This window comes from Schistocerca gregaria, chromosome 4, assembly GCF_023897955.1.
Source record: "Schistocerca gregaria isolate iqSchGreg1 chromosome 4, iqSchGreg1.2, whole genome shotgun sequence".
Taxonomy (NCBI): Eukaryota; Metazoa; Arthropoda; class Insecta; order Orthoptera; family Acrididae; genus Schistocerca; species Schistocerca gregaria.
In genome coordinates, this window is record NC_064923.1 from 493979443 (window position 1) to 494007264 (window position 27822).

Below are 27822 nucleotides of genomic sequence, written 5' to 3' on the forward strand. Positions count from 1 at the left end.
TGTTGTCGTTGTACGCACACCGTCCATTTCAGAACGCATATTAATGGGCATTTTTTCCTACATTTTCAGTCAGCAATGGGTCCCAGCAGTTCGTAGGTTTTACTAATGTTCCACCTGCATATACTATAGGTCACTTCAACAATCAGCAAAAGTTGGATGCTGATTACCAAAGGAACCAAGAGAAAGGGGTTTCGTGGATTCAAGAATAGCGGTAATCATTCGAGAACGCTGAAGGCAATGTATAATATATGATAGAATTAATTCTGCTTGGTGGTATTATTCAAGCTGTTGGTATAGGTACTTCTATCCGGCCTATGTTTAAATATCAGTAAACGTGTCCCCTGATATGACAGCGATGTACACTCCGGCCACTAAAGTTGCAACACTACGAAGGATAAATAATATAATTTTACTTTCTGTGTGTATGCATTGTAGGAGGATGCAGATTTAAATAGGTAGGTTGTTTGGAGGTCGCGTGGTGAAAGATGTAGTATACAGAGCTGTCAGCATTGGCGGCAACAATATTGAGCATCGCGACGAACTGAACTTGGATATCAGTTACGGGTGTATTTCATAACGCTTCAATTCTGTGCCGAAGTTCACCAATTGTAGAGACTGGCGAGTGGTGAGTACCAGTTTCTCGGCATGCGGAGGACAGATATTGACAGGGAGGTCTCGCTGCTGTATTTGACAACGAATGACACCCATACAATGCCCTCAACACTTTGCAATTGTCGGTCGGGGTCAGAACAGTGCTCTGTGTAGTTGTGAGTACATTATACAGGACAAAGGTGAATTCGAAAGCGGGCAAGTCGTTGCTGCTATTTAGGAGAGGGCTTCCGTAACCAAGGCAGGCGATGTGTTTAGTGTTTCACGACGTTCCGTATCGAAAATTTATACCGCATACATCTTCCGCTAAGTCACAAAGCGGACGTTAATGTGCGTTGAGTGATCGTGACGGATGATTAATGAAGAGGACTGTATCGAAAAATAAGAGGACGACAGCTGCAAAAGTCATTACAGAGCAAAGTGCCGCAATCGCGGACCCTGTCAGCACCAGTAAAACACGTAGGAAGCTCCAGCAGCAGAGAATTGCAGGACGAGCAGGAATTTCACAACTACCCACCAGCAATGCAAATGTTTGTACCAGGGAAACGTGGTGATGAACCCATATACCCTGAACTATGGAACAGTAATAGAACGTCACTTGGCTTGATGAGTCTTATTTCACACTGTTTCCAACTTCACGTTCCAAAAATGAAGCATTACACGGATTCGGTGATGATTTGGGCAGCCATTTCGTGGTGTTCCATGAGGCCCAGTGTTATTCTTCAATGTCGCGTTACTGCCAGAGATTATGTCAACATTTTGGCTGATCTGATGCGTGCCATGCCACTATGCATGTTCCCATTTGGTGATGCTCTTTTCGTAGACGACAGAACTCCTGGCCACACACCTCGCCTCGTCTAGGATTGGTTTTGTGAACACTAAGATGAACTCCCCAAAACACCATTGTCACTAGGTATCACTGTTATTGAGCCTTTGTGGTCTATTTTTGAGACAACCGTCGCCAACGCTATACCCTCTCCATCCTCATTACATGAAATTGACAATATGTTGCAGGAAAAATGCTACAAGACCCCCTTTAAACCTGTATTTATCCATTTCGAGACGACTGGAAGCAGTTTTGAATGCCAGAGCTTTTGTTACACCTTATTGGACATTGTAATGTCTTGTATTTGAGGTGTTCCCATAGTTTTCTTCACCACCTGTATTTTCAGAGTGTGTGGTATCTGGGGTCACTGACTGCCATGCTAACAGTCAAACTCAAAAGCCAGATGGTGATTTGTATCGAGGTAGGTCAGGGTAGCATAGACAACATGCGGCATTATCTTGTTCAAAGACAACGTTAAGGAAATCACTTCGATGTGGAAAACTGATGATGAGTTCACCGGATAAAATTTGTCAGCCCGTTACGCACGTACAAAGCAATCGTCGTGCATATACAGGCGTGCAGCGCTCGTGTCACGTGATCAACCACTCGCGCACTGCTTCTATGTAAGCGTAAGGCACCAGCGATCAGTGAGACATTTATGTTCCAAGGGGACACTGTACCGAAACGTGGGTAAATGTACGGACGTGACAGTGGTAAAAAGAGGTAATCATGCAGGGCCTTGTCCATGGGCATAAGGTGTGTGAAGTTGCTGGATTTTTTTCATGTTTCTCGGCGGATTGTTCAGCTTCTCTACAAACTGTGCTGGAACACAATTGGCCACGAAACACGATTTCAGAATTATGGTCGGAAAAAGATCCTGACTGGGAGGGGGAGACGCCGGAGACGCGTTTCAGGCCTTGTGAATCAAAATCCGGCAGGACTTGCATCAGGCAGTGTATTAAGGTTCATCCCCACCTGTCAGCTAGATAACCCTCTGCCTGCAATGAACATTTGGAGTAGGTCACCTCACAATAGGCAAGTAAAGACGAGAACAACGAGGTACATCGGGCTGGAAGAATTGTAGACTGGTTTTCTGAAAACTCTCTCATCCTATTACATCTGACCCGATCTGACTTGACCAGACTTGAATCCTATAGAAAATTCGTGGGGCGTTTCGGAACAGCGGGTAAGACGCCGACATGAGCGTCACCACAATTTGGTGGAACTGAGCGATCAAATCCTTAGCTAGTGGATTAAACTGGATGCCACCTCCACAGCCTTATCGACTCACATCCTACCGAATCCAGCTGTTTATCAAGTCCAGGCGCCAATCACACGCTATTAAGTGATGTTTATAAAGATTTCTCTAGAGGTGACTAATTTTTTGTCGGTTGAACTTATTAACCACATACACGCACACACACGAGGCCTTCAAATTTTTGTCAGGGGTTATCTTATACAAGAAATAATTTGAAAATGTTGTTAATCTCTAGTTGCTTACCAACATTTTCAGCATATTTTGTCTGGTCAACAGAAAAATTGCGGGAATCTTAATGCTGTCGCACACATTTATTTGTCTCTCTCCAACATCACTTGAGTTCGCTGAAAAGGACGGAGATGCCTATAGTTTTCCGGCATACCAATACTAACTCGAAAGATTAGAAAATAGTATTTTCATTGGCGTCTGGCACATTGAGCCTACACTGTCGAGTCCGTCAATACTGAAACACGTGTTTCATAAAAGTGAATGTGTTGTGGAATATGGTGGGAATGCTGCACTGCCCCATTTAATATGTCAAGTGGGTGGTATTCCACATTTTCACAGATGTGGAGTGTTTAAGTAGCCAACTGATCACTGACGCTCTATTTATAGTTCTCTATATGTAGTAGAACAGAAGTTATGACGTTATCCCCAGGAAAGAATGTTTGCCAGAAACTATTCCTAGGGTCGCAAAATAGATTACAAGATTAATGTGAAACTTCTGGAGTTTGTGGTAATGAATCCTCGAAGATAGGGCACAGCCATCGTTCTTAACGGAATAACAAATCTAACACCTGCTGTGTAAGGCACCCAGTGTATGAAAGAGAGATGATCGTGTTGTGTACCAAATCCAGTTCAATCCAATGCATCACCAAGCCAAGTGTTAACGATGAAGAATGCCGTGTGACAAGTTTCGTTATCCTCGGAGCATCCACATACGGATACGAACCTCCTGACAGCGGTATACAGAAACCGGGACTCGCGTGTGTAAAAGAACTGGTGCCTTTCCTATGTGCAGTCTTGCTGGTGTGTGCACTACTATTAGCGTGCCTCTCCTTGATGCAGAGTCAAGGGAAGCCGCAATAATTGTCATCGTGCTGACATCCAGTGGTGCACCAGCCGTTATCGCTTCTCTTCCAGAACATTTGCCTCGCTGCAATCAAGAACGTATCCTGACCCAGGGTGTGAACCTCCAGTGCCGAGCGAACAATATATCTTACCATTTGAGCGCTAGTAGGAATGGGTCACCAAATTATTATATGGCGTTGAGTATGAGAGCCTCCTGAACCCACTGATTCTATATCCGCATGGCACTCCTGGGATATCTCGCAACGTGAGCACGAATTGCTGAATGATAAACCACAGTATCCATAGGCTGCGATCCTGTTACCATCGAAGTACGAAAGGTGCTGGTAGACGTGTCCTTATATTGCACGAGGCATGACACGACCTTCTCACATACAATGAACATTATAATGCAAAATTAGATTGTGAACTACTCTGTGTAATCTTTCTGAAGTGCCTGGGCTAGTGGGTCAGAGCGGATTAGGTTGTCGAAACGGGCCAAAATAAGTTGTAGTCAGTTGCACTCAACAACAAACTTTATTTATCGACACACAATATTACAACAAGGATGCAAAACACTCAAAACCTTAATCGACCTCCCTTGATTAACTTTGATCGGCTGAAGGCCACACTCAAAATCCAAGAAACAAGGCCTAAGGAAGAAATTGAAGTACAAGGTTCTTCGAGAGGTTTAACCCAAAAATATTTTCTAAATCTTCAATCTAAACAGGTTGAGGGCATTAGCAAATTAATTTTAATGGAACTTGGCCGGAGGCCGCATGTTAAGCAGTACAAAGACTTACAATCAAAAGGCAGAAAGCCTTATCTTAAAACAAAACCACAGCAATCTTATGGCTTAAGGGCAAGATAAGAACATTAATTTAAGAAGTATTTATACTCGGCTGAAGGCCACACATCAACCAAATAACTAAAACCTAAACATGGAAATTACTATGTAACACACAAGGAACGGTGCTCAGAAGATTCCAAGGGTCGGGCTGAGGTTCTAACACTAATGCCCGTTTAGGTGAGACAGGCAGCCTGTCCAACGACTTCTTAATCTGAAGGCAAACCATCCTACAGACAGCCGACCGACCAATCAACAAAATCAGCTCCGCTCCACGCAACCAGCAAAACGACCACAAGATATCAATACAACGACACACAGAATACTGGCGCCTACAACGACCAAAAACACCTCATACCTCAGCTGTCGAACTACACGCCGCGCTGGACAGCGACAACACGACAAGGAAAATACACTGCCGAAAATTAGGTGTGCGACCAGAGCAGGTAACCGGAACGTTAACGGCCACAAGGCAGAAGATACCGCTGGTCAACTTCAGTCACAGGGAATAAATTAAGTTAAACTCCACAAGGAGACGACTGGAATCTTAGCCGACTTTAATACACACACGTTGTTGCTCGCAGGAACGTCCCAAAAGTGACAACCACGATCAAACGAAGAAATGTAAACTGTTGAGACTCGATAGCAGGTTAAGTGTGGAATCAACTTTTATGTCCAAGATCGGTGGCCGAGAAATTCGCAGCACTCGCAAGCAGCACCTCACACTCCAACCGCACTGGCATATCGCTAGTGGCCCCAGCCAGAGTAGGTGCGACGGAGACTTCCCTGCTGCTCCACGCCAACCGACCGACTGGTCACACACCGCCAGCCAAAAACTGTATGCGCCACACCAAAGATAGTACAGCAGTACTAGTATCGATACTCGCTGCTGCTGCTGCTGCCACTCACGGGGAGGACAGCAACATTATCGCGATAACTGCTGTAGAAATAAAGCCACAGGACTGCAGCCGAGGTTTAGCCCAAGACAAGCATGCCTCGAGCCACGGCTCACTTCCTTTACACACAAATTTGAGATTGTGTCTGTTCCTACGTACTTTGAGCACTTACTGTGTAATTTGTCGTTTATACCTCCATCAGAATATTTTATGATCTGAAGATGGCATTAGCCGGAACTGATAACAGTGATGTAAACAGGCCTGGACTCCACCTCCCGTCAATTGATTCGAACGTGGTGCCTCTGCTGGGCGTTAGGCAGAGGATGGTGAGGATGCACCCACAGAAGGCTCCTGATAACAGAATAACATTTACTGCTCAACTGCAATACATTATTTGTTGGCCCTAGGGCAAGGTTTGCTTCCGCTCGTAATATTCTAGGCGGTGACGAAGGTGGTTCATATGTGCGCCCACTGCTGCTGGGCTGGCGTTAATTGGCCGTGATGGGTCGTACAACGGTGGCTGGACTGAAGCGCATCAGGCCTCTGTTGTGATCGTGGCTGCGATGTGTAGCGGCGACAGCAGTGGTACGGGTCAATGCCGTATCTCAGTGCCCTTCCTCGGGCGGCTGTCTGGCGCTGGCGGGCCATGGTCTCCTTCCCTCGTCATGGTGTTTGTGGAGCCAGCGTCCCAGGACGATGGCGAGAGTGCGCAACCACAACCCACCCAAGGTGATGACTCCCGTTACAGGGGACTGCCGGCTTACGGCGTCCGACGAAAGTGACGGTGACGACCACAGCGGCGGCGTCACTCTGGCGCCTCCTGGGCAACCACCTGCGTTTCTAAGGTGACTGCTATGGTGACGGTGATAACAGTGACGACTCCAAAGTGATGGTGGCGCGGAGTGAGGCAGGCTCTGCGCCACGCCAACGCCTCACAACGGATCGATGATAATGAGCTGTCTGCCGGTCATTACGTACGGCTTTCTGTTGCCGATTTTTGCGTTTCTTCCTCCCCACTAGGTCGATGGAATATTCTGGTGTTGCGTAGCTGCCGTAATTGTGTCGATTACTGACATAGATGTTGACACCCTGACGTGTGGCGATCTGTTTCTTGTCGCGTCCTTTGGTGGTCGGTGACACAGTGTTCTCTTTCGTGTCTTTAACTCGGCGTTGTGCCAACCCACTTTCGTCATGCTACCATTCCACAGAGCTGCGCAACATAATGTAACACACGTACGACCTCTGACTCTCAATATTCCTTCACATTTTAACTAAATTCATTACAGTAAATGTCCCACCTTTAACTAAATTAATCTCTCTAACCATTCGACCATGTACAGTGAAGTTTAAAGTTTGTCATGAAGATAGACCTTTAAAATAAAGTGCCACAATATGATCACGAACTCATTTTCAGACTTCATGTCTGAAGTTGGCTGCTTTAAGCAGCTGTGGCCGAGTGGTTCTAGGCGCTTGAGTTCGGAACCACGCGACCGCTACGGTCGCAGTTTCGAATCCTACCTCGGGCATGGATGTGTATGATATCCTTGGGTTAGTTAGCTTTAAGTAGTTCTAAGTTCTAGGGGTCTGATGACCTCAGAAGTTAAGTCCCATAGTGCTCAGAGCCATTTGAACCTTTAAGCAGCTGAAATGGAAACTTAATCATTTGTGTATGCAAGCATGTCGAACACTTATCGCAATTGGACGTTTGTTGTGCTGACTTCACAGTGTTGCAATTTTTAGTGGTCAGTACAATACATCCAGTCGTTGATCCACAGCATCGCCGGAAGCACTTATTTCTGCAGCAAGACAATGTATTACTCCACCACTACAGAACAGTTTTAGGAACATTCCACGGATTTTATGGTGCATGTATGCTATCTTACTAAGCACCTCTGAGGCATTGAGCGAGATCTGTGTACATGATTTGTGGATGGCGGGTCGTCACTCAGGATCTCCAACACTTTCGGTGTCTCGTGCAATCGATGACACGACAGAATCGTCACCGTTATCTGTGCATTAGTGTATGCTATTCTCGGATTTGTAGGAATCAGTTGCTAATGACGTTGCAACGATACGCCGAATGGAAAACAGAGGAGAAGGTGCTAGGAGAATGTCTACATGTAGTACTAACAAAGAGCACTGGTAAATTAAAGCAAAACTGTGCGCGATTTCGAAATAATCGAAAGCGCAATGTAACTTCTTTGACGGGCGCCAAACAACGTTCTCTCCGCCGGCCTGCGAGAGTGGACGCGTGCACTGACACGGTGATACCTCTCTGGTTCGGCTCGCGCTTAGTTGTTGCTCGCCAGTAAGTTGAAGGCCACTCAGCACTTGCACCTGCCGATTATATGAGATATGAAGCACAGGCCGGAAGCAGGTCGTATCCTGAATGGAAGCCGGATTGTCAAATTCATTTGACTGGGGAATACTGCATTCCAATTTGCCCCTGATGTTGGTTATCCATATATACACAGGCAGAATGATGCGGCAGAAGCATATGAATTTGTGTGATGAGCATCTTATCCTGTGTTGCCGGCTGCTTTTACTCCGTGCTTCACTTATCCCATTTGCAAAGAAGTGTATACCAGTAGCTACGTTCTTTAAATTGATTTCACCTTACGCTTATGGACGTCTGTGGCCTTTGCGCGTTCTGCTTTGGGAGTAATTGATAATTATAGCTATTTGTGCATCTAACACGTACTCAATGTGCAGGTACGTTTAATTCTCTTGTCTTTATGGAGCCACTGGGGCGTTCAAATTCCAAATGTATTTTGATAGCTTTTATTTAAAACGTCAAGAGTGCAAGTGGTGTATTGTATAAAGAGTTTTTATCCGTTTGTGTTATAAATATTCCTAATGCTTGGAGTCTCAGTCCAGTGTGTAATTTTGGAGTGTTACTTGTGCTGGATTAAAAGGAACGTTACAGAATAAATTACTTTTTTAAAGTGCTCTTTGGTTTATGAATGAATGTATTTTCTGGTACAGAAGTTGATATTGTTACCCAGCATCGTAACACTCTCATCTCCTCCCTAGTTGCACTGTTTCACAAGCCCTGGCACGCGACCCCACAGTCAGTGAACAATACTTTACTCCGTGCACGATATACGTTGTACAGTGGAATTTCCTGATGCACTTGCAGCGGAAAAGGCAACACTATTTGTCGATCAGGTATGAATAGGAAGGCCTAGAGTTAGCTGAGCTGCATATTGCCTGAAAGGAAGACTGTAGGGATGTCACAATCGTATGAAAGTACAAAATTCGAAATTTATACGCTGGGGAGGCAAACTATTAGTCAACCGCTTTTTTCCCCTCATAGAATGAATGGAGCGTTAGACGTGCTTAAGAACTGCTACCAGATGCTGACGCAAGTCACTTCCGTGAACTGGTATTTATCTGCCAGTCGGTATCGCCTTGCGAGTTTGGTAGAAAGTAGCTATTATGATGAAGGTACTCTTGACCACAACGTGGGAGAAGTTGCCGGATTTGCTGAGGCATTAATGCGGTCTCAACGAGGCATGCGCTAGTAAAACCGTACCGCCGCCAGCCATGAAACTCGGCGTAGAAACAGCGACAGAACAAATATCCTAAGTGACAGACACTGGAGACGAGCGTGACGTCTTATCGTTGACAATGGGTACTAACCTGACCGATAAACTTGTCAGTGAATGCAGTTTGATCTCAACCAGTACAGACCGAAAACTGCAATATATATTTGGAACGCGGTACACGGCAAATAGCCATTGCTATCGGCATCACATAAAACTGCTAGTCTACAACGGACCAAAGAATACAAACTGGGCGGCACCTGACTGGAGGCCCATAGTGAGGCACAAAGAGTCGCCATTTTTCCTGCTTTCAAATGCCTCAATCTGTTGTATGCATCGACTGACCAATGAGGAGCATAACCCGCGGTGTCTACAAATGGTTCAAATGGCTCTGAGCACTATGGGACTTAACTTCTGAGGTCATCAGTCCCCTAAAACGTAGAACTACTTAAACCTAACTAACCTAAGAACATCGCACTCATCCATGCCCGAGTCAGGATTCGAACCTGCGACCATAGCGGTCGCGCAGTTCCAGACTGTAGCACCTAGAACCGCTCGGCCACCTCGGCCGGCGCGGTGTCTACAAGGACAGATTTTGGGGGTATTTTTCGTACCATGACTTGGGATTACTAATTCTAGCTGTCATCAGCACGAAACAGACTGTTCATTTAAAGATTCTCAGGGAATGAATGGTGGCATGTCTTCTAAACATAGTCGTGAGGAATAATGTGTGGAAATTCCTGTCCTCCAAGATGACAACAACCACGTTATCAGAGCTGCCCATACACGCTCCTGGTTTGACGAACATTTAGGTACCCTACGACGTCTCGAATGGTTGGCTAAATCAATCATTGTGAATCCCCAAGAAAAGTCTGAGGGTCGCGCGGTGTAGCCGAGCGATCTTGGGCGCCTTGTCAAGGTTCGTGCGTCTCACCCCCCCCCCTCCCCCCCTCGGAGTTTCAAGTCCTCCCTTGGGCATGGGTGTGTGTGTTGTCCTTAGTGTAAGTTAGATTAAGTAGTGTGTAAGCTTAGAGACCGATGACCTCAGCAGTTTGGTCCCATAAGACCTTACCGCAAATTTCCAAAAGTCTGAGGATGTACAGAACAGCAGGTGAAACGATGCAAATAACATCCATAAAGTCTGGTAGCTCCATTAAATCTAATCATCGTCAGTGGTTTCAGCTGGACGCGTAATAACTGGAGAAACTTACGGAGCTGCTAATTCCCCAAATTAAGGCGATTGTGATGGACAGAGGAAGCGATGACTCCTGGAGGGTGCCTAATTCTTTTTCTAGTGTGCTTTTGATTTTATTGGTATGATCTGCAGACACAAGGTAAGTAATTTCCAAAGTTTCTACGGGAGTCCACTTTGAAACCACTTCAGGTGCGTTGATTTACCAGTCATTATTTAATCTAGTTTTCATCATAAGTCGCGAAAAAAGTCTCTTGGTGCCAGAAACAGTATGACGACCATTTTTTAACAGCTTTTCCATACATTGCGATCAAGATACGTACGGTCAAGGTAATAAGGGGAATGTACCAATTTGTTTGAATACGTTACACGTACACAATATTTATTTATTAATAAGGAGTTTTGGGCCACCATTGGCTTTTACAGCTGCTGAAATTCTACACGGAATAGATTCTTAGTGCGTGTGAATAGTTTCCAATGTAACATTGCCCAGTCTTACACAGAAACATCCGCCAATTGCTTCAACGATGTTGCAGATGGAGATCTGTTCTTTAGTCTCTGCTCTCTGGCACGAGGATTAGGTCTGGCGATTCTGCTGACAAGGGCAGATTTTTGATGATATCCTGATGCTCCACAGACCACGCAGATTTTTGATGATATCCTGATGCTCCACAGACCACGCCTGAGGTTTGTTGGCTGTGTATGGGTGCATTGTCTTTTGGAATATCGCAGTATTTTTTAACAATATGGTACTTATAGTAAGCACTTCATTGTAGAGGATGTTGAGATGTTCAATGCCAGTAATCTAGACAGTGACCATAATGTTAAGACCAACTACATACCAGTATATAGCAATTCAAATAATAATGGAACCTCCCTCGTGCTTCACTGTAGGAAGCTGGCTGACCAGATCGTTGGCTTCTTCTGGGTTTCTCGAAACATAAATATGGCTATTTGTAGGAAACAGTGTAAACGGTGATTCATCGGACATCGGACCATTCCACAGGCTTCCAGTCATTAAGCGTCCGTTTCATGATCCTGGCGCCACTGATTTCACAGTTTTTATTTCGTTTCCGTCATTACGGGTTTCGCAATTGCAGCCCTTCAATGACTGTTAGCCTTGTGAATCTCCAGCTGTACTGTTTTTGTTGACACAGCACTTCTCAAGTGACCGTTGAATTTTACAGTCACTTTTGAAGCGATAGTTTTATGTTGTCTGGCCACAACCCTTTTTAATGCTAATCGGTCTCTGCCAGTTAACTTCGGCTTTCGCCCACTATTCTTCTTCACCTACGATGTTTTACCATATTTTGCGCACGCAGTCATCACCGCTGATACTGTCGCTCGTGAAATGTTAAACAGTTCAGCCGTTTTCGTCACAGGTGTTCCTGCTAAGAGTAAACCATCGAGTTGTCATTTTCGAAGTCTGAGAGACCACACATTTCCCCAATAGCTTCGGAAGATAACATCCAAGACTCGATACGTCAACTGCGCACTGCAGCCGCATCACAGTATTTACAAGTAAACAGTGGGGCCAACTTGCGACAAGATGTTCTATATTGCATTGGTGTTAATATTACTCAGTATGCTCCCTGTGCATACCGGCAGCTCCGAAAGGCAGTAATTTATTCAGGAGGAGGACTGTATATTAGAGCAACCAGAAAATAAAATTTTATTACAAATTACTTAAAGGAATAAGTGGTGTGGTAACAATAAGTTTAGCGTTTCAGATAAAGGTTACCTCTTAATTAGCGCACTCATGCAAATGAAAGAGAGTTCTGCCAACACGGAGCTGATATCTCGAAATCATAATAAAATCAGTACAACTCGTGTCGTTATAGGACAAACTCGTTCGTAATGCGCGCAGCGCGGGTATGTTTGCAGTTGTCTCGAGATGACGTACGAGTCAACAATATCCCGTTAGTTCCGGCAGCGTCACTTAGCTTGCTCGTAAGTGAATCTATTGGAAACAGCATTGTACATAACGTCAAACTAGACCTTTACGTAATCACATAAATATTTGTACATCTGAGATAGTTAATATTTAATTACGTTTTACCTTTGTATAAAGATGACAGAGATAAAAATACAGTCTTAGTTGAGGAGGTTTTTGTGACGGAATGAAAGAAAAATAACAGATTATAGAAATGAAACCATTATTATAGCTGCTTCTACCAATCGTTCTGTAAGCTCCTATTTAGAAACTGAGATTTACGGAACAGTGGCGTTTATGACAATGGCAAGGAATACTGAAACTTAGATAGCTTTGTGAATTAATTATTTTAGCAGGGACACTTCCAGATTGTTCGCTTTCAAAAGCACTGGAGATAGCGAATCATTTGCAGAGTGGAAATGTCGAACGTTCTAAGTGCCATTTATTTTAAAACGCGTTTCAACGCTACTGTGTTCTTGGACCTCTGTTGTATATCCTAGGCTTGTTCCACGTGCCCTGTTGTAAAGAAAATGTTTCTAACACTCATTACTAGATAGCACGTTGTCTTAGGCCGAGCAGTGCTCGCCCCTGGAGTTCCAATTGCCATGCCTCAAAGTCTTGGTTCTGCATTATAAACGCAAGGTTGCTGAGTCAATTAATGCTATCAATCTATTCCATATGATGCCAATGCATGCTTCTGACCTTTGATTTTAAGGATACTAATGAAACATTACTGTCAATGCTGGTGTGTAATATTCTGATCAAAGTTTCTCATATTCATGTGAAATACCTATTAAAATTCTTACACTCAAACAGAAGAATGGAAAAATGTCTATGTATTCAAACAAGAAAGACTTCGGCTGATGTATGCCATGCCATACTTTATCTGAAATATCAGCTATATTTATCAGTTGCAAGAAAGAAATACCTGTTGACGATATTGACATTCCTTCCTCAACAACACAGGGAGTCCTACAGTAAACTTTGCAGCATCTATTCCCAAGAATAGAGCCAAGTAAGAAACAGATGTCAATATTGGGAGATTATATTCTTGGATTTAATTTTATTAAGTTTTGTAAAAAATTTAAAAAGATATGAGAAATGTTTTTTTTTTTTACAGAAGTTCTATCAGATAAAACACCAATTGTTTTTTTTTTGCGCTTGTATCGCAGATAAAACGTAGTGCCCTAGTATTAATGACTCTTGAATAAAAATCTCCTTGTTGGGCTTCAGAAACAGTCAGGAAACATCTAGAATGTTCTTAATGAATTATTTGCTTTCTAATTCATCACATCTTTTTTTCAGTTTTTTGAGGCTGTAACACCTATTTTCGACTTATTTTGTGTCAATTTCTAGCGCTGCTTATGTAGAGTATCATGGAAATTGTTTGACTATGTATACATATGAACTTTTTGAACGATGTTGTTTAAACTGTGCTTTTGGATCTAAATATTTACTGGAATGATTTTTATATAATGTACTGTAAATGACTTGGTCCATAGCTAGGGAAAGTAAGGTTGAATGTAAAAGATGTGTCGGTGTCCCGCAGCCACGGAAGTAGCCTGGCGGAGTGGAAAAGGTGTGGTTGGCGCGCAAGTGGCAACTCATCCTTTGTGGCGGGTAAGGAGTCTGGGCTGAGCAGTGCTGTGGTTAACATCTCACTAGCAGTAGCGAATCATTGTGGCTCATATTCTTGAAATTTTGAGGCCTGAGGAGCTTAAGAGTTGTATTTAGCGGCCTCAGGTGATGCATGTGGTGATACTATTATCATGCCATGGTTTTTAGCCCTATAAAAATATAATTCCGACGCCAAGAAGTTCTTTGACAGGGCAAGGCGAGCAGTACAGTCATGACTGAATCGCCGCCATGTTAACAGTCAATGCAAATTACGCCTACAGTTCCAACAGTCTTCCACTGAATTGTTTATATTTGGCAATCACTAAATGGACCAGGTATTTGTGAGATTTGGTTGATTTTAATAACAATCCTGGTGTTGCTAAAAACTCTATTTTACACACGTGATTATCCCAAATCACAAATCTGGACAGGAATCCTATCCAAGTGAATTTAATTTCGAGCATCCTAATTTATTATGGAGAGACTCATTTGGCAGCTGTAAAAATAGTTGTGATTGCTTTCTAATGTAAGGAGTTATAGTGTTTGAAGTTCATTTTTATAGTTTCAGAAATACTCCACTTCCAGTGCATTTTTTAATCAATCTGCTGTCATTTTCTTAAATATTTTGGCTCGCCTGAAAATAGTAAAGTTGATCTGAAGTGAAAAACATTATCATTTATGTCTTTTATACACTTTGATAAGAGTAACAAAGTTTTATCAGTGTTCATTTTGCGAGAACGTGTTTAAACTTTCTTTCGAGTAGGTTAAAAGACTGCTTAGCAAGCACATTAGTTATTTAAAGAGTTAGAGTTTGTTGTGCTTTACTTAATTAATAATTATTGATGAGAATGCTTACCATTTCTCATACTTACTTGTGTAGGTTTGTTAAAGAGCATGGTTCTTCAACTATGGTAGTTTAAGAACCCTCATGTACTAGGCTAGTTAGTTAACGAAGAAAAGCAAAGGCTCCTTAAGAGTCAGTGTAGTTAGATTTGCATTCTGTTTGATTGCTTCAAACCGAGCTTAAGAAAGAAATACTTACTGTGTTAGCTATTCTATTGCAAGTTGGTTATTGCACAAGCACAGAGACCATGTACTAAGCAATTATGTCATAGAATATGATCATTAACAGACCCCCTGATTTAAATCAAACTAATTTCATGCTCTTTCCTGTTTAGTATTGCTACTAGTTTCATGTGTGTTGGTGACTGGCTCCGTAAACTGCTGAATCTAGTTCATTTATCGTACGCGTTGTTGAGAAGCATATGTTACTGTTTGCTGTCTCATTGGCCATTTCTTTGTCTGACTTTCAAGTTGGTAGTACATTTTATCTGCAAGGTTTGGTTACTGTGTTGTAATGTGAGCAGATATAAAGAAAGAGATCAGTGCGCGAGCGCGCGTTTGTGTGTGTGTGTGTGTGTGTGTGTTTGTGTGTGTGTGTGTGTGTGTGTGTGTGTATGTGTGTGTGAAGGAAAGTTAGGTTAGCCTTAGCACTGCCTTCTGCTTTGTTATTTTGCGTGACACAAGAATGCCTAATATATTAATACGTAATGTTACAACTTGCTGGGAGAACGTCTGTTCCTGACCCACCTGTTTACTGTTGGTTATACTCTGCTGGAGTGTTTCGGAAACGAATCCCAATTTGATTGTTCTGTTCCCATTAGGTTATCTCATGGTCGCAACTTTCTGAAAAATGCCTCGCAGAGGTTTAACGTTAGCATTGATTGTCGTTTAAGGCGATCGGTGTTACCGTTACAAAGGGAGCAGCATGATTCTGTGCTATCTGAATAGCTCCTCAGTTTTTTGGATTCATGTAAGTTACGTGCAAACGAGATACATTGTTTTTTCAATCTTCTCACAAATGTGAGATTTGGCACTTAGAACTTAAGACATTTCCACTCTTCTTTTGTTGGTTTAAGCATTCGGAATCTGTTTGAAAGATCAGCTTCTTCGTCAGAGTAACGGCTTTGTGTGTATTTTCACTCTAAACAATTAATTTTGTATTTTAATTAAAACAATTTGACGAGGAAGACTGTTTGTTTTGTTGACTGTAATAATCATTTGGAAGGAGGTCATATTTTGCAAGAGACATTGCCATCCTAAAAAAAATGATAGAAACTGAAGAACTTAGAGTTATATAATATATTGTTTGTGTACTTACGTAATTATGTTTGAGATCTGGATGCATATAGTCCACACCTGCAACAAAAACAAAGATGTAAGTATTTCTTTGATATCACCAACTCTTCAAAACAGAGCATCGAGGTATAAGACAATGTAACAGTCGTTCCAGATAACAGTGATGGTGTCATAACAAGTCTCATCCGGTGAATGTTAAACTACTTGATACAAAACTGCGTTTAACGCTAGCTCCTCATCCATATCTAATTATAGCTGGAATTGCTCGATTTGTATGATTACATTGATTCGAACATATATCCTACAAATTTTCTCTGAGATTCTTTTTACATCCGCCTTATCTGTTTCAATATTTTAGGTACCAGCAAGCGGTAAAACTTATACGTCGCTTCATCTGTAAGAATATGGTGCAAATGCTACTGTTACCGTCCAGGAGACTCGATTTTGAAGGCACTGTTTATTTAATACATCTATTCCTCTACAGTATACGGACTGTTAACTTGAATATGCGCAGCGTGAGGAATGATATGGCTCAGCGATGTAAACTGTACAAGAAGTGCAGTTCAAACAGCCTAGTCATTACTTCACGCCACAACAGAGTCACTCACAACCATTCACGCCATAGGAGTTAACTGTTAGCCTGCAATAAATTTGTTTCATGAGCCTCCTTGTATCTTATGGCCCAAGTGTCGGTGAAGTGATTCAGTGTTTGTACTTTGCAATCTACTGCATATAAAATAGAGAGTAGTGGTGCACTTACACAATGAGAGAAATCTACATATTAGTTTAGTTTCCTTTGTCAAATGTAAATTACGTTTTGAGGTAGACTGCCACCATCACAATAAAGAAAAATTGAAATAACGAATACAAAATACGGTCAAAGTTGGTATATTATCCGATTCCGATCAAACTTTAACTATACACGGTGTATTATATTTAATGACAAAAGCTACCACGGATGAAGTACACTATGACAGAAGACGCATGTGGGATGATTGCATATTTGTGGTTACTAACAGTTACCGACTTCAGAATTAAATATTGTGCTCGTTTGTAGAAATGCATTTCAAACGTATATTTTTCGAAGTACTTCCCCTATTTAATTGTGTTGAAATGTGACCCTTTGTCTAACATGAAATGAAATGGAATACTATCAGATTATGCGGTGGCGCTCAACCCTGTGGTAAGCCGATTCGAATCCTGGTGATGAAAAAAAATTTCACTGCCAGTGCTTGTCCGGTAAGAGAAGGAGAGATAGTGACGTAAAGTGCCTGTTGACCAAACTTTGAGCCAATGTCCTGGGCTAAATAATAAACCTTTCCGCAGTCTATCACGAAGTGAGGGTATGTGACACTGTCGATGTATGTACGTCCGCCGGATGGCTTGGCGGCGCTCTTGGTGTTTTCCACGAGGGGTAGGCTATGTGCTGGCGCCGGGTTCCAAAAGTGGTTCAAATGGCTCTGAGCACTATTGGACTTAACTGCTGTGGTCATCAGTTCCCAGGAACTTAGAACTACTTAAACCTAACACACGTCCATGCCCGAGGCAGGATTCGAACCTGCGACCGTAGCATTCGCGCGGTTCCGGACTGAGCGCCTAGAACCGCTAGACCGGGTTCCACCTTCTACCTTTTCTCATCATCATCATCATCATCATCATCGTACTACACAAACATTACACTACACTCCACATCTAAGCACACACACACACACACACACACATATATATATACACGTACACACACTACATACGGGGCGACAATTATTGAACTATATGAAAAAAAATCTTCATAAATTCTAAAAGGTTTGATTCAGGACGTTCAAACCGCACGGGTGGCAGCGGGTGTGAAGGGAATTAGTATGGCTTGATTTATGACGAAGTCCACTTTCATTTGGATGTATTAGTCAATAAGCAAAATTGGCTCATTAGGGTTACTGAGAAACTGCATTTCGCGATCGAGGAATCTCTTCACTCTGAATGGGTGACTGTGTGGTGCGCAGTGTCCAGTGAAGGAATAATCGGTGCGATATTCCTTGATGACATGGTGACTAAAAAACGGTACGTGAAGGTTTTGGAAAATGATTTCATCACAATTATCCAAAATGATCCTTATTTCGACAAGATGTTGCTCATCCAAAACGCAGCTCCACCCCATCCAAACAGGAGAGTGTCTGAAGTCCTGGAGGAGCAGTTTGGTGACCGCATTCTGGCTCTGGGGAACCCACTGTGATGGGCCTCGATTGGCCGCCATATTCTCCGGATCTGAACACAAGCCACTCTTTATTCTGGGGCTATATTAAAGACAAGATGTATAAAAATAATCCCAAAACCATTGATGAGCTGAAAACAGCCATTCAGGAGGTCATCGACAGCATTGATGTTCAGACACCTCAGCGAATCACGCAGAATTTCGGTATTCGTCTGCGCAACATCAAAACCATTGCTGAGCTGAAAACAGCCATTCAGGAGGTCATCGACAGCATTGATGTTCAGACACCTCAGCGGATCACGCAGAATTTCGGTATTCGTCTGCGCCACATCAAAACCATTGCTGAGCTGAAAACAGCCATTCAGGAGGTCATCGACAGCATTGATGTTCAGACACCTCAGCGGATCACGCAGAATTTCGGTATTTGTCTGCGCCACATCAAAACCATTGCTGAGCTGAAAACAGCCATTCAGGAGGTCATCGACAGCATTGATGTTCAGACACCTCAGCGGATCACGCAGAATTTCGGTATTCGTCTGCGCCACATCAAAACCATTGCTGAGCTGAAAACAGCCATTCAGGAGGTCATCGACAGCATTGATGTTCAGACACCTCAGCGGATCACGCAGAATTTCGGTATTCGTCTGCGCCACATCAAAACCATTGCTGAGCTGAAAACAGCCATTCAGGAGGTCATCGACAGCATTGATGTTCAGACACCTCAGCGGATCACGCAGAATTTCGGTATTCGTCTGCGCCACATCAAAACCATTGCTGAGCTGAAAACAGCCATTCAGGAGGTCATCGACAGCATTGATGTTCAGACACCTCAGCGGATCACGCAGAATTTCGGTATTTGTCTGCGCCACATCAAAACCATTGCTGAGCTGAAAACAGCCATTCAGGAGGTCATCGACAGCATTGATGTTCAGACACCTCAGCGGATCACGCAGAATTTCGGTATTCGTCTGCGCCACATCAAAACCATTGCTGAGCTGAAAACAGCCATTCAGGAGGTCATCGACAGCATTGATGTTCAGACACCTCAGCGGATCACGCAGAATTTCGGTATTCGTCTGCACCACATCAAAACCATTGCTGAGCTGAAAACAGCCATTCAGGAGGTCATCGACAGCATTGATGTTCAGACACCTCAGCGAATCACGCAGAATTTCGGTATTCGTCTGCGCCACATCATCGCCGAGGGTGACATGCATATCCAACATGTCATAAAATAAATCCGAATACCTGTAGTGACGTTTAAATGTTGAGTAAAGTGTGTGAACGCACTAGTTTGTAACAAATTTACATTTTTTCGTATAGTACAATAATTGTCATCCATACGTGTAATATTACAAATATTGTAACGGAGCAAGTCGTAAATAAATAAACAAAAAACTGCATTTGCTCGTTACATGCTACAATCTACTTCACATTCTCACATTTGGAAGCCATACTGCACTTAGTTTCTGCAGTCAATTACGAATTCTTTCAAACGCTCTTTGATTGTCTTTTAACTTTTGACAAGAATGTACATTTCTCTGTTCCAGTTTTTCAACCGTATCGACGGAGCATGCTGTGAGATTTAGATACTACATACAAAAAATACAGACTAATGATATGGAGTGATCTCCTGGGGAAAGGTACCGGCTGTGCTAGACCTATCCTCCTTGCAACATACTGGCACGTTATATGTCGTATTACATCATCAGAAAAATATGCCAATACCACGTCACGAATGTACCACGTTTCCCAACCACGGGTCATTAGCGAAATTTGAGCCAACCTGTATGGAGACATAATGGAAAAGTTCACATTTTAAAAACATTTTTACTGACTCAGACAAAGTTTCGAAGTGAAATCAGTGGACACTCTGTTCGCCTAGAAATCATAATACTCTCGGAAAGGATTCATGTTAACTAGAAAGTTTTGACCCTATTATCATACCAGTTTTCGCTGTTAATTAAGTATACCTGTGTATTTTGTATAGATTGTTTCTTTTTTTAAAAAATCTAATGATGACAGTCATTTGGAAAGAGTATATCCAGAGTTTTTCGGACGAAGGTCCAGATATTGTGATATTGGTACCTTAATGTGGACCCACTTCAGTGTTGGTTGTTTTTTATCTGCGTCTAATTGTCTTCACGCCAACACATCAGATAATTTAGTACCTGATGTTTTGTGCACGGTCGTAACTATGCCTAGACTACACCTGTCAGTACAGCATATCCCTTTTGCGTTCAAGTGTCTGCACTGCGATAGTTGACCTGCACCACAGGGGAAAATAAACATTGACGGCTTGCTTCTGCCGTGCATACTTGGAGGTACTAAGCAACGTAGAAATAATACCGATATGGTGATGTTCAGTACACCGTCCTCTGTCATCAATGGAAATATCTTCACTGGCACTCCTGACATCTTCTATTTAGATTGTTCTTTCGTTGTAAATGTGTCGCCAGGCCGCAGAAACAGCAATGTTGTTTGCACCTGATGAGGTGAAACAACAATTTTCCAAATCCCTATGCTTGTAATGCCTTGAGAATATCCTCAAAGTCCTGTCCAATCTTTCATACACACGTCATTACCTGAGAAGCGAAAGGTTACATCTGTGGTGTTATATTTCACAACACTACTGAGTAGCTCATTGGTTAATTTGTTACCTCTATCACGGATACACCTTCCTAATGGAAGACTATAACTGAGATCAGAAGAAAGAAAATGACTTTATCGGATTTTGACAATACTCATCTCGCTACTGGGTTAGTCTGTAAATCTCTAAATCAGGCAAGCTGGATACGGCTTTCAATCAACGTCAGTCGATATGAGTGTAAGAGTTTGACTCCTTTACTCCAGCCTTGCTAAAATATATTTTCCGAGACTTCGTTGACACATGCGGTAACGGATCTGATGTCGCTACTTGTGGAAAGATATTGCACCATCTGCGCAAAAAGCGACCTTCCCCTCATTGCCTATCGACAGGTACGGGCTGATGTTTATTTTTTACCTTGTTTTTAGGTTACTCTTATTATTTCTTACAGTTTTCCTAATACTCTTTATTTTCTTTTATTATTTTATTCTGGTTTTTTTTTGTTGTAATTCTAGCCTTTTTAGTTAAAACACCTATGATTTTGGTCCACTTTTGACTCAGAAATCTCGAAGAGACACTTTAGTGACTGTACGAACATTAGTCGTCTGTGCTGAGCGTTGCTATATCTACAGGACAATGTTGAAAGCATTTCTGTGTTGCTAGACATCAGTGCAATCTGATAAGTATGCATTTGTAGGTAGGGCGTAAGTAGAGGATTATTGTTTGTCGCCAAGCTGCACGTGTTTCAGACGTTTCGCCAGCGGACTGAATTATGTGATGCGATTTGAACGTCGATTGCAGGTTTCGCGTCAGGCAGAATAACCAGAAACAGGCAGGCTCATAGATAAACTAAACAGCTTGTACCATTTCATGGGACTATGAGTCATTATCGAGCACACACTAAGCATATCATGGCCAGCTGGGCCTGTATCACCTCTCCAAACGACACAAACACGAGACCGATAGCAATTATCGTTAGTCTCTCCAGTTGGACCCTATTCACTGTCAGCGTTATGCAGAATGGAAATCAAATAGTACTCCACACGACGGCCGCCTTTGCCATTCGTGTGAACAGACAACACAGGACTGCGGTCAGGTCATAAATGAGTTGTTATTGCGGGGCACATTATCTTAACCGACTGGGCCGTGTGTTACTACAATATTGGGTCCTATGCCTCACACATAATGCGATACGGAAATTAAACAATATAATATGACTTCCCTGTATTCTCTCAAATTTTACTTAGTTGTTCATATTATCGTTTGTCGTCTTAAGAGTCAGAACAGCGCATGTACTGCTACTGTAGAGGAAATGTACTTCAATGAGAAAAAGTGGTGAAATCATTGTCTATGTCTTTAAATAGCTCTCTACGACGTAGAATCTTCTACAAATTTCGAGAAGAATTTCTGATTCTTCTAGACATGGATCTGAGTGACCTCTTAATCGGTTTTATTCCCATATTCAAGACCTTTGTTTTAGTAAATCTGTCAAACTTCATGTTATTTTAGGAGACTTATCGTAACTCTTTAACCAAACGGTAGGTCAGTCCTGTTTTCCGATAAAGCCACAGGCTATAAAAACTGCCAAAAGACGTGAACAGCGAAGAAAATAGAAAAAAATATGTGTTATTTTACAGACATACGGCGTAACTATGTCACACTCTCTCGCCTTAATTTGTAACAAAGTCCCATTCTACACGATCGTAGCTAGTGAGTGCTTTGGAAGTTCCTTAGATCAACTGAATAATATTATTATTAATAATAATAATAATAATAATAATAATAATAATAATAATAATAATGAATTCACTTAGGAAACTTCCATAGTATTCATTATCTACTGTTTTATTATTTGCTAGATAAGCAATAAAAGAATTCGATTTGCGTCCTTGAAAACATCGGTCATACCAGTTTTCGACGATGAAAATCACCTCGTCAAAGTAACAAAGGGACGAAGAAAATCTATTGGCTTTCTTTTAAAAGGATTTCACCATTTGTGAAGAATTCGTAACTTACTTGTGTAAAACACGTGTCACAGGATATTATGTGTTTTGGACATTCACAGCTGTAGAACTGTACCATGATGAAAGAGATGGCTGAAGAAGAAGAAGAACAAGAAGAAGAACAAGAACAAGAAACGATACTCAATTTTCTAGACATAACCATCAGAAAAGACAACAACAGACACGTATTTGACATATACAGAAAACCCAACAAGTGCCACTATCTTAAATGTGACTTCAAATAACCTTCAGAATCAGAAACACGGTGCAATTAGATACATGTTAATCACACTGAACAGGATCCTCCAAAATATTTCAGATTACTAAAAAGAGCCGGCCATTATGAAACAAATAGCATTAAAAATGCCCACAAAAAATAGTAGACAAACTAAACAGGAAAATAAAGACATATATAATGAAAAAAATTAAGCAAACTACATCAACACATACAACATGCACTACCACAAAAATGGCATACGATAACATATCATAACAAATTCACACGTAAAATGGGTAATACATTCAAAAAACAAGGCGTAAACACTCCTTGCAAAACAAATAACTCAATACAAAAGCACGTCCCAAAACCGAAATCAAAGACAGACAGATTCCAACAAAATGGTATCTGTCAACTCAGTTGCAGAGATTATTAGCAAACATCCGTTCGAATGACTGGCAGGGTATTCAACATAACATATGAAGAACACGTCAGATCACTGAAATATGTTACAAAACAAGAACAGAACAGAACAGACCAGCCAATAGTGAAAAAGATATGAACATCATAAGCACCTGTAAAGACAGACATCTCGCTTTCCCTGAATATATCCACATATACAAAGTATTAACACAAAATGGACAGTTGCTCAATGTCCAAACAAACACCGTAAACTAGACACTATGTAAAATAATTGAAAAAATCAAATCAAAAAGAAAATAGTCTTTTCCATCTTTCACCCTCTCCCACCTGCTTCATTTTATTTCTTGCTCCTCACCTTTTCCTCCAACTCAATATTCGTCTCATTACTATGCACTTACGTTCACTCATAAAAAAGACATCAATCGCAATTCCTTCATTGCTCTTACGCAGCATATAATTACACAGCAACATAATTAAACAGAATAACACACGTATAATTAACTAAAAGAACATGGATCAAAGACAATGGCAATATTATGTTGGCAACACTACAAAACACAATACACAAGTATGCTATGTAAAACGTAAGAAATACGTAGTTCTGAATAGCAGCGAAAAATTACTACAAATATTAGAATCTAATGAAGAAAGACACCAATGACGTGCCAGCGACGGCATTTCTTGATGTACCCGAGAAAACAAGCAGAAATTCTTAACGAACAGCTGTTCGATATTAAAAACAAATCAACTTGTAACTATCTTTAATTACCGACCACAGATGACGCTTTACTTTTTAAAAAAAAAAAGCAACTGGTGAGAGACTCTCTTATTTACGCACTTATAAATAATTCTGCGCTCGAAATGTACGTTCTCATTTATTTATTTAAAAGTATGGCTAGGGCCCCACGTCGGGCAGGCCGTTCGCCGGGTGCCGGTCTTCCAATTTGACGCCATTTCGGGGACCAGCAGTCGCTGTGGATGAGAACAGCACAACACCCAGACCCTGGGCAAAGACAATTCCCCGACCCAGCCGGGAATCGAACCCGAGCCCAGAGGATTGACAATCCGTCACGCTGACCATTCAGCTACCGGGGCGGAAGTACGTTCGAATAAATTTCTTACTCAAATTAAGCACGATGTTTGATAACAGTAGACTTCTCTCGGCCATAAATGCCCTATTTTCCTACGCTTCTCCGCTGTTTCTGTCCTCTATACTTCGTCCGTCACATGTTATTTTTGCTTTAAAGGTAGCAGAATTCCATCACTTCGTCTGTTCCTGGGTCTCTAATTCTGATGTCAATTTTATCACCAATGCTATTAATTGAACAATATTGCGTAATCAGCATAATTTAGACATGAAGTCACTAATAATCTCATTTCTACTGCTTATCATTGCTTTCGTCTTTATTCGATATACTCTCAGTCCATATTCTGTGTTCATCATAATGTTCATATTCTTCAGTAAGTTCTAAAATTCTTTCACACTTTCGCTGATGATAGAAATGGAATCACCGAAACTTTTCGTTGATATTCTTTCACCTTTAATTTTAATCTTCCTCTTTTATTTCCACCATTGCTTTTTTGCTGTACAGATTCAATAGTAAAGGAGAAAGACTGAATCCCTGTATCATCCCCTTTATAATTCGAACACTTCGTTCTTGGTGTTCTACTGTTATTGTTTGCTCTTGGTTCTTGTACATAATGTATATTACTCGTCTTTCCCTATAGATTCCCCCTACTTTTCTCAGGATTTCAAACATCTTGCACTATTTTACATTGACGAACCCTTCTTCTAGGTCGACAAATCATTCGAGCTTGTCTTCATTTACCTTCAACCTTGCTTTCTTATCAAACACATCGTCAGAATTGCCTCTCTGGTGCCTTTACCTTTCAGAAAGCCAAACGGATCGTCATGTAACAGATCACCATTTATCGTATTCATTCTTTTGTGCGCTATTCTTGCCAGCAGCTTAGATGCAAGAGCTGACTCTGCGATAGCTATCACACCTGTCCGCAGTTGCTATCTTCATGATTGTGTGAATGATAGTTTTTTGAAAGTTTGATGCTGTGTTATTAGTGTCATAGATTTTAACCACCAACACGAATAGTTGTTTTGTTGCCACTCCGTCCAATGACTACAGAAATTCCGAAAGATTATTATCCATTCCTTCTTCCTTATTTGATCGCAAGTCTTCTAAAGCTGTATTAAATTAGATTGTAATACGGGATGACCTGTGTCATCCATATCAACTACCAATTCTATTTTTCTAACACATCATATGGTTTCTTTGCGCCACGGAGGCCTTCAGTTTATTTCTTCCACGTATCTACTATATCCTCTTTTTAATTTCACCGAAGGTTCTTTTGACTTTTCGGTATGCTCAATATGTCCTTCCAACGACTATTTCTTTTTCCTTTTTTTCACATTTTTCCTTATCTACTTTATCTTCATATTTATTTAATTTCTTGGTGACGTGTATTGCTGTATCCTGTCTTTTCCTGGGCATTTTTGTACTCCTTTCTTCCACCTTTCAGTTGAAATATTTTTTTCTGTTAACCAAGTTTCTTTCGCATTTACCTTTCTTACGTCTATATTTATCCTTTCAACTTCTGAGTTTGCCTTTTTAGTATGTACATTCCTATTCAGCTGAACTGTTTACTGTGGTATTCATTATCACAGTATCTACAGTCTTAGAGAACTTCAAACGTACATCAGCATACCTTATTTCAGCCTACTTTTCAACATTACTAAACTGTGGTCTGACTCTAAATTTGATCCTGCGCACGCCTTACAATTTAACATCATATTTCATAGTCCCTGTCAGACCATTATGTAATCCAACCGGTATCAAAATGGTTCAAATGGCTCTGAGCACTATGGGACTTAACATCTATGGTCATCAGTCCCCTAGAACTTAGAACTACTTAAACCTAACTAAGCTAAGATCATCACACAACACCCAGCCATTACGAGGCAGAGAAAATCACTGACCCCGCCGGGAATCGAATCCGGGAACCCGGGCGTGGGAAGCGAGAACGCTACCGCACGACCACGAGATGCGGGCTACCGGTATCTACAGGCCTCTTCCAAGAATAGCTCCTATTACGGTCATTTTTGAACAGTGTACTCGCTATTACTATTTGAAGTTTACAACAGAACTGTATCAGCTGTTCTCCTCTATCATTCCTGCTACTGAGCCCATATTGTTCCATAACTCTGTCTTAGATTCGTTTCACCATTACGGTGTTCCAGTCACCAATAATTATTGGATGTTCATCTCCATTGACACATTGAATCATACGTTCATTATCGCTATATACTTCCTATCTCTCTTCATATTTTGCTTTTGTCAGTGGAATGTATACTAATGTTGTTGGGGTTGGTTTGCTGCCAATTATAATGTGAACTATTATGTGACTGTACTAGAGTGGCGCCCTCTTCTTCGCTCGTGTAGACTGTGTGGCCTATAGGGATTTTCTATGTTTTTTTTAATGAAGTTTTATATTTTTCACAGACTGCAACTCCTCCTAAGTGTTTCACACTCATTAAGACTACATATAAGCATGATCTTTCCCCAATGTACTTCTGAGCAGAAAAGAGATTCTGGTAGCTGGAGTCCAAAGTTTACGTTAAACATGTTTTTGCGTTCTTGTGGAGGAATTCCCGTAGGACTTTTCATCCTCTAACAAACATTTCTTTACGTCTAACCGAGAAGTGAAATACCAATTTTCATAAATTTAGCTTTAAAATTTTTTCATGTAATGAAATATTTTCTTAAAAATTTTCATTCCCTACTACGGTTCCTTAGGGGTTTATTTTCAGAAACACTGAAACACGTATTTTTTTTATTTCTAACCGAGAAGTCGAATACCAATTTTCATAGATATAGTTTTAAAAATACTGTAGTAGTTCTTTAATGACGATATATTTTAGAAAAAAAGCTTTCACCCACTATTTTATCCCCATAGGGTTAAATTCCAAAAATGTTGAAACATGTATTTCTCTGTTTCTCACCGAGAAACGAAATATAAATTTTCGAAGGTGAAGCTTCAAAATCGTATTAATAGCGACAGTTTTCTAAAAGCGCTACACTCCTATTCCCCTACTTTTAAAAATCCCTTCTTAAACCACGCCTACAATATAACATTGACACATTCCAAATTTAAAGTTTCCATCCTTAGCGGTTTGATCTGGACGATAATGAGTCAGTCATAACATTGCCTCTTATGTATTGAGATAGTTCAAAATAGCGCACTCTATGACCTGCCTTCCGAATCCTATTCCGCTTACACCATTTCCCGCTGATGCTGATGTTACGCCACATTCACATGATTAGAAATCCTTACCTTCTTTTCACTTCAATTCAATGACTCCCTCTGAAACTAAAGAGAGTCTTTGTATTTCTCTTTTCTGATTGTCTAATTTCCTGCCACATTCAGGCTATCGAAATTC

At 41.4% G+C, this 27822-nt stretch overlaps 1 protein-coding gene across 1 annotated transcript in view; it reads right to left on the bottom strand.

Moving 5' to 3' along the window:
* Positions 1 to 27822, bottom strand: part of LOC126266626 (neuroendocrine convertase 2) — a 1418212-nt gene that overhangs the window by 617133 nt on the left and 773257 nt on the right. The window contains exon 4 of the mRNA XM_049970986.1: positions 15953 to 15990. Coding sequence (XP_049826943.1) covers positions 15953 to 15990 — 38 coding nt within the window. The remainder of the gene's footprint in view (positions 1 to 15952; positions 15991 to 27822) is intronic.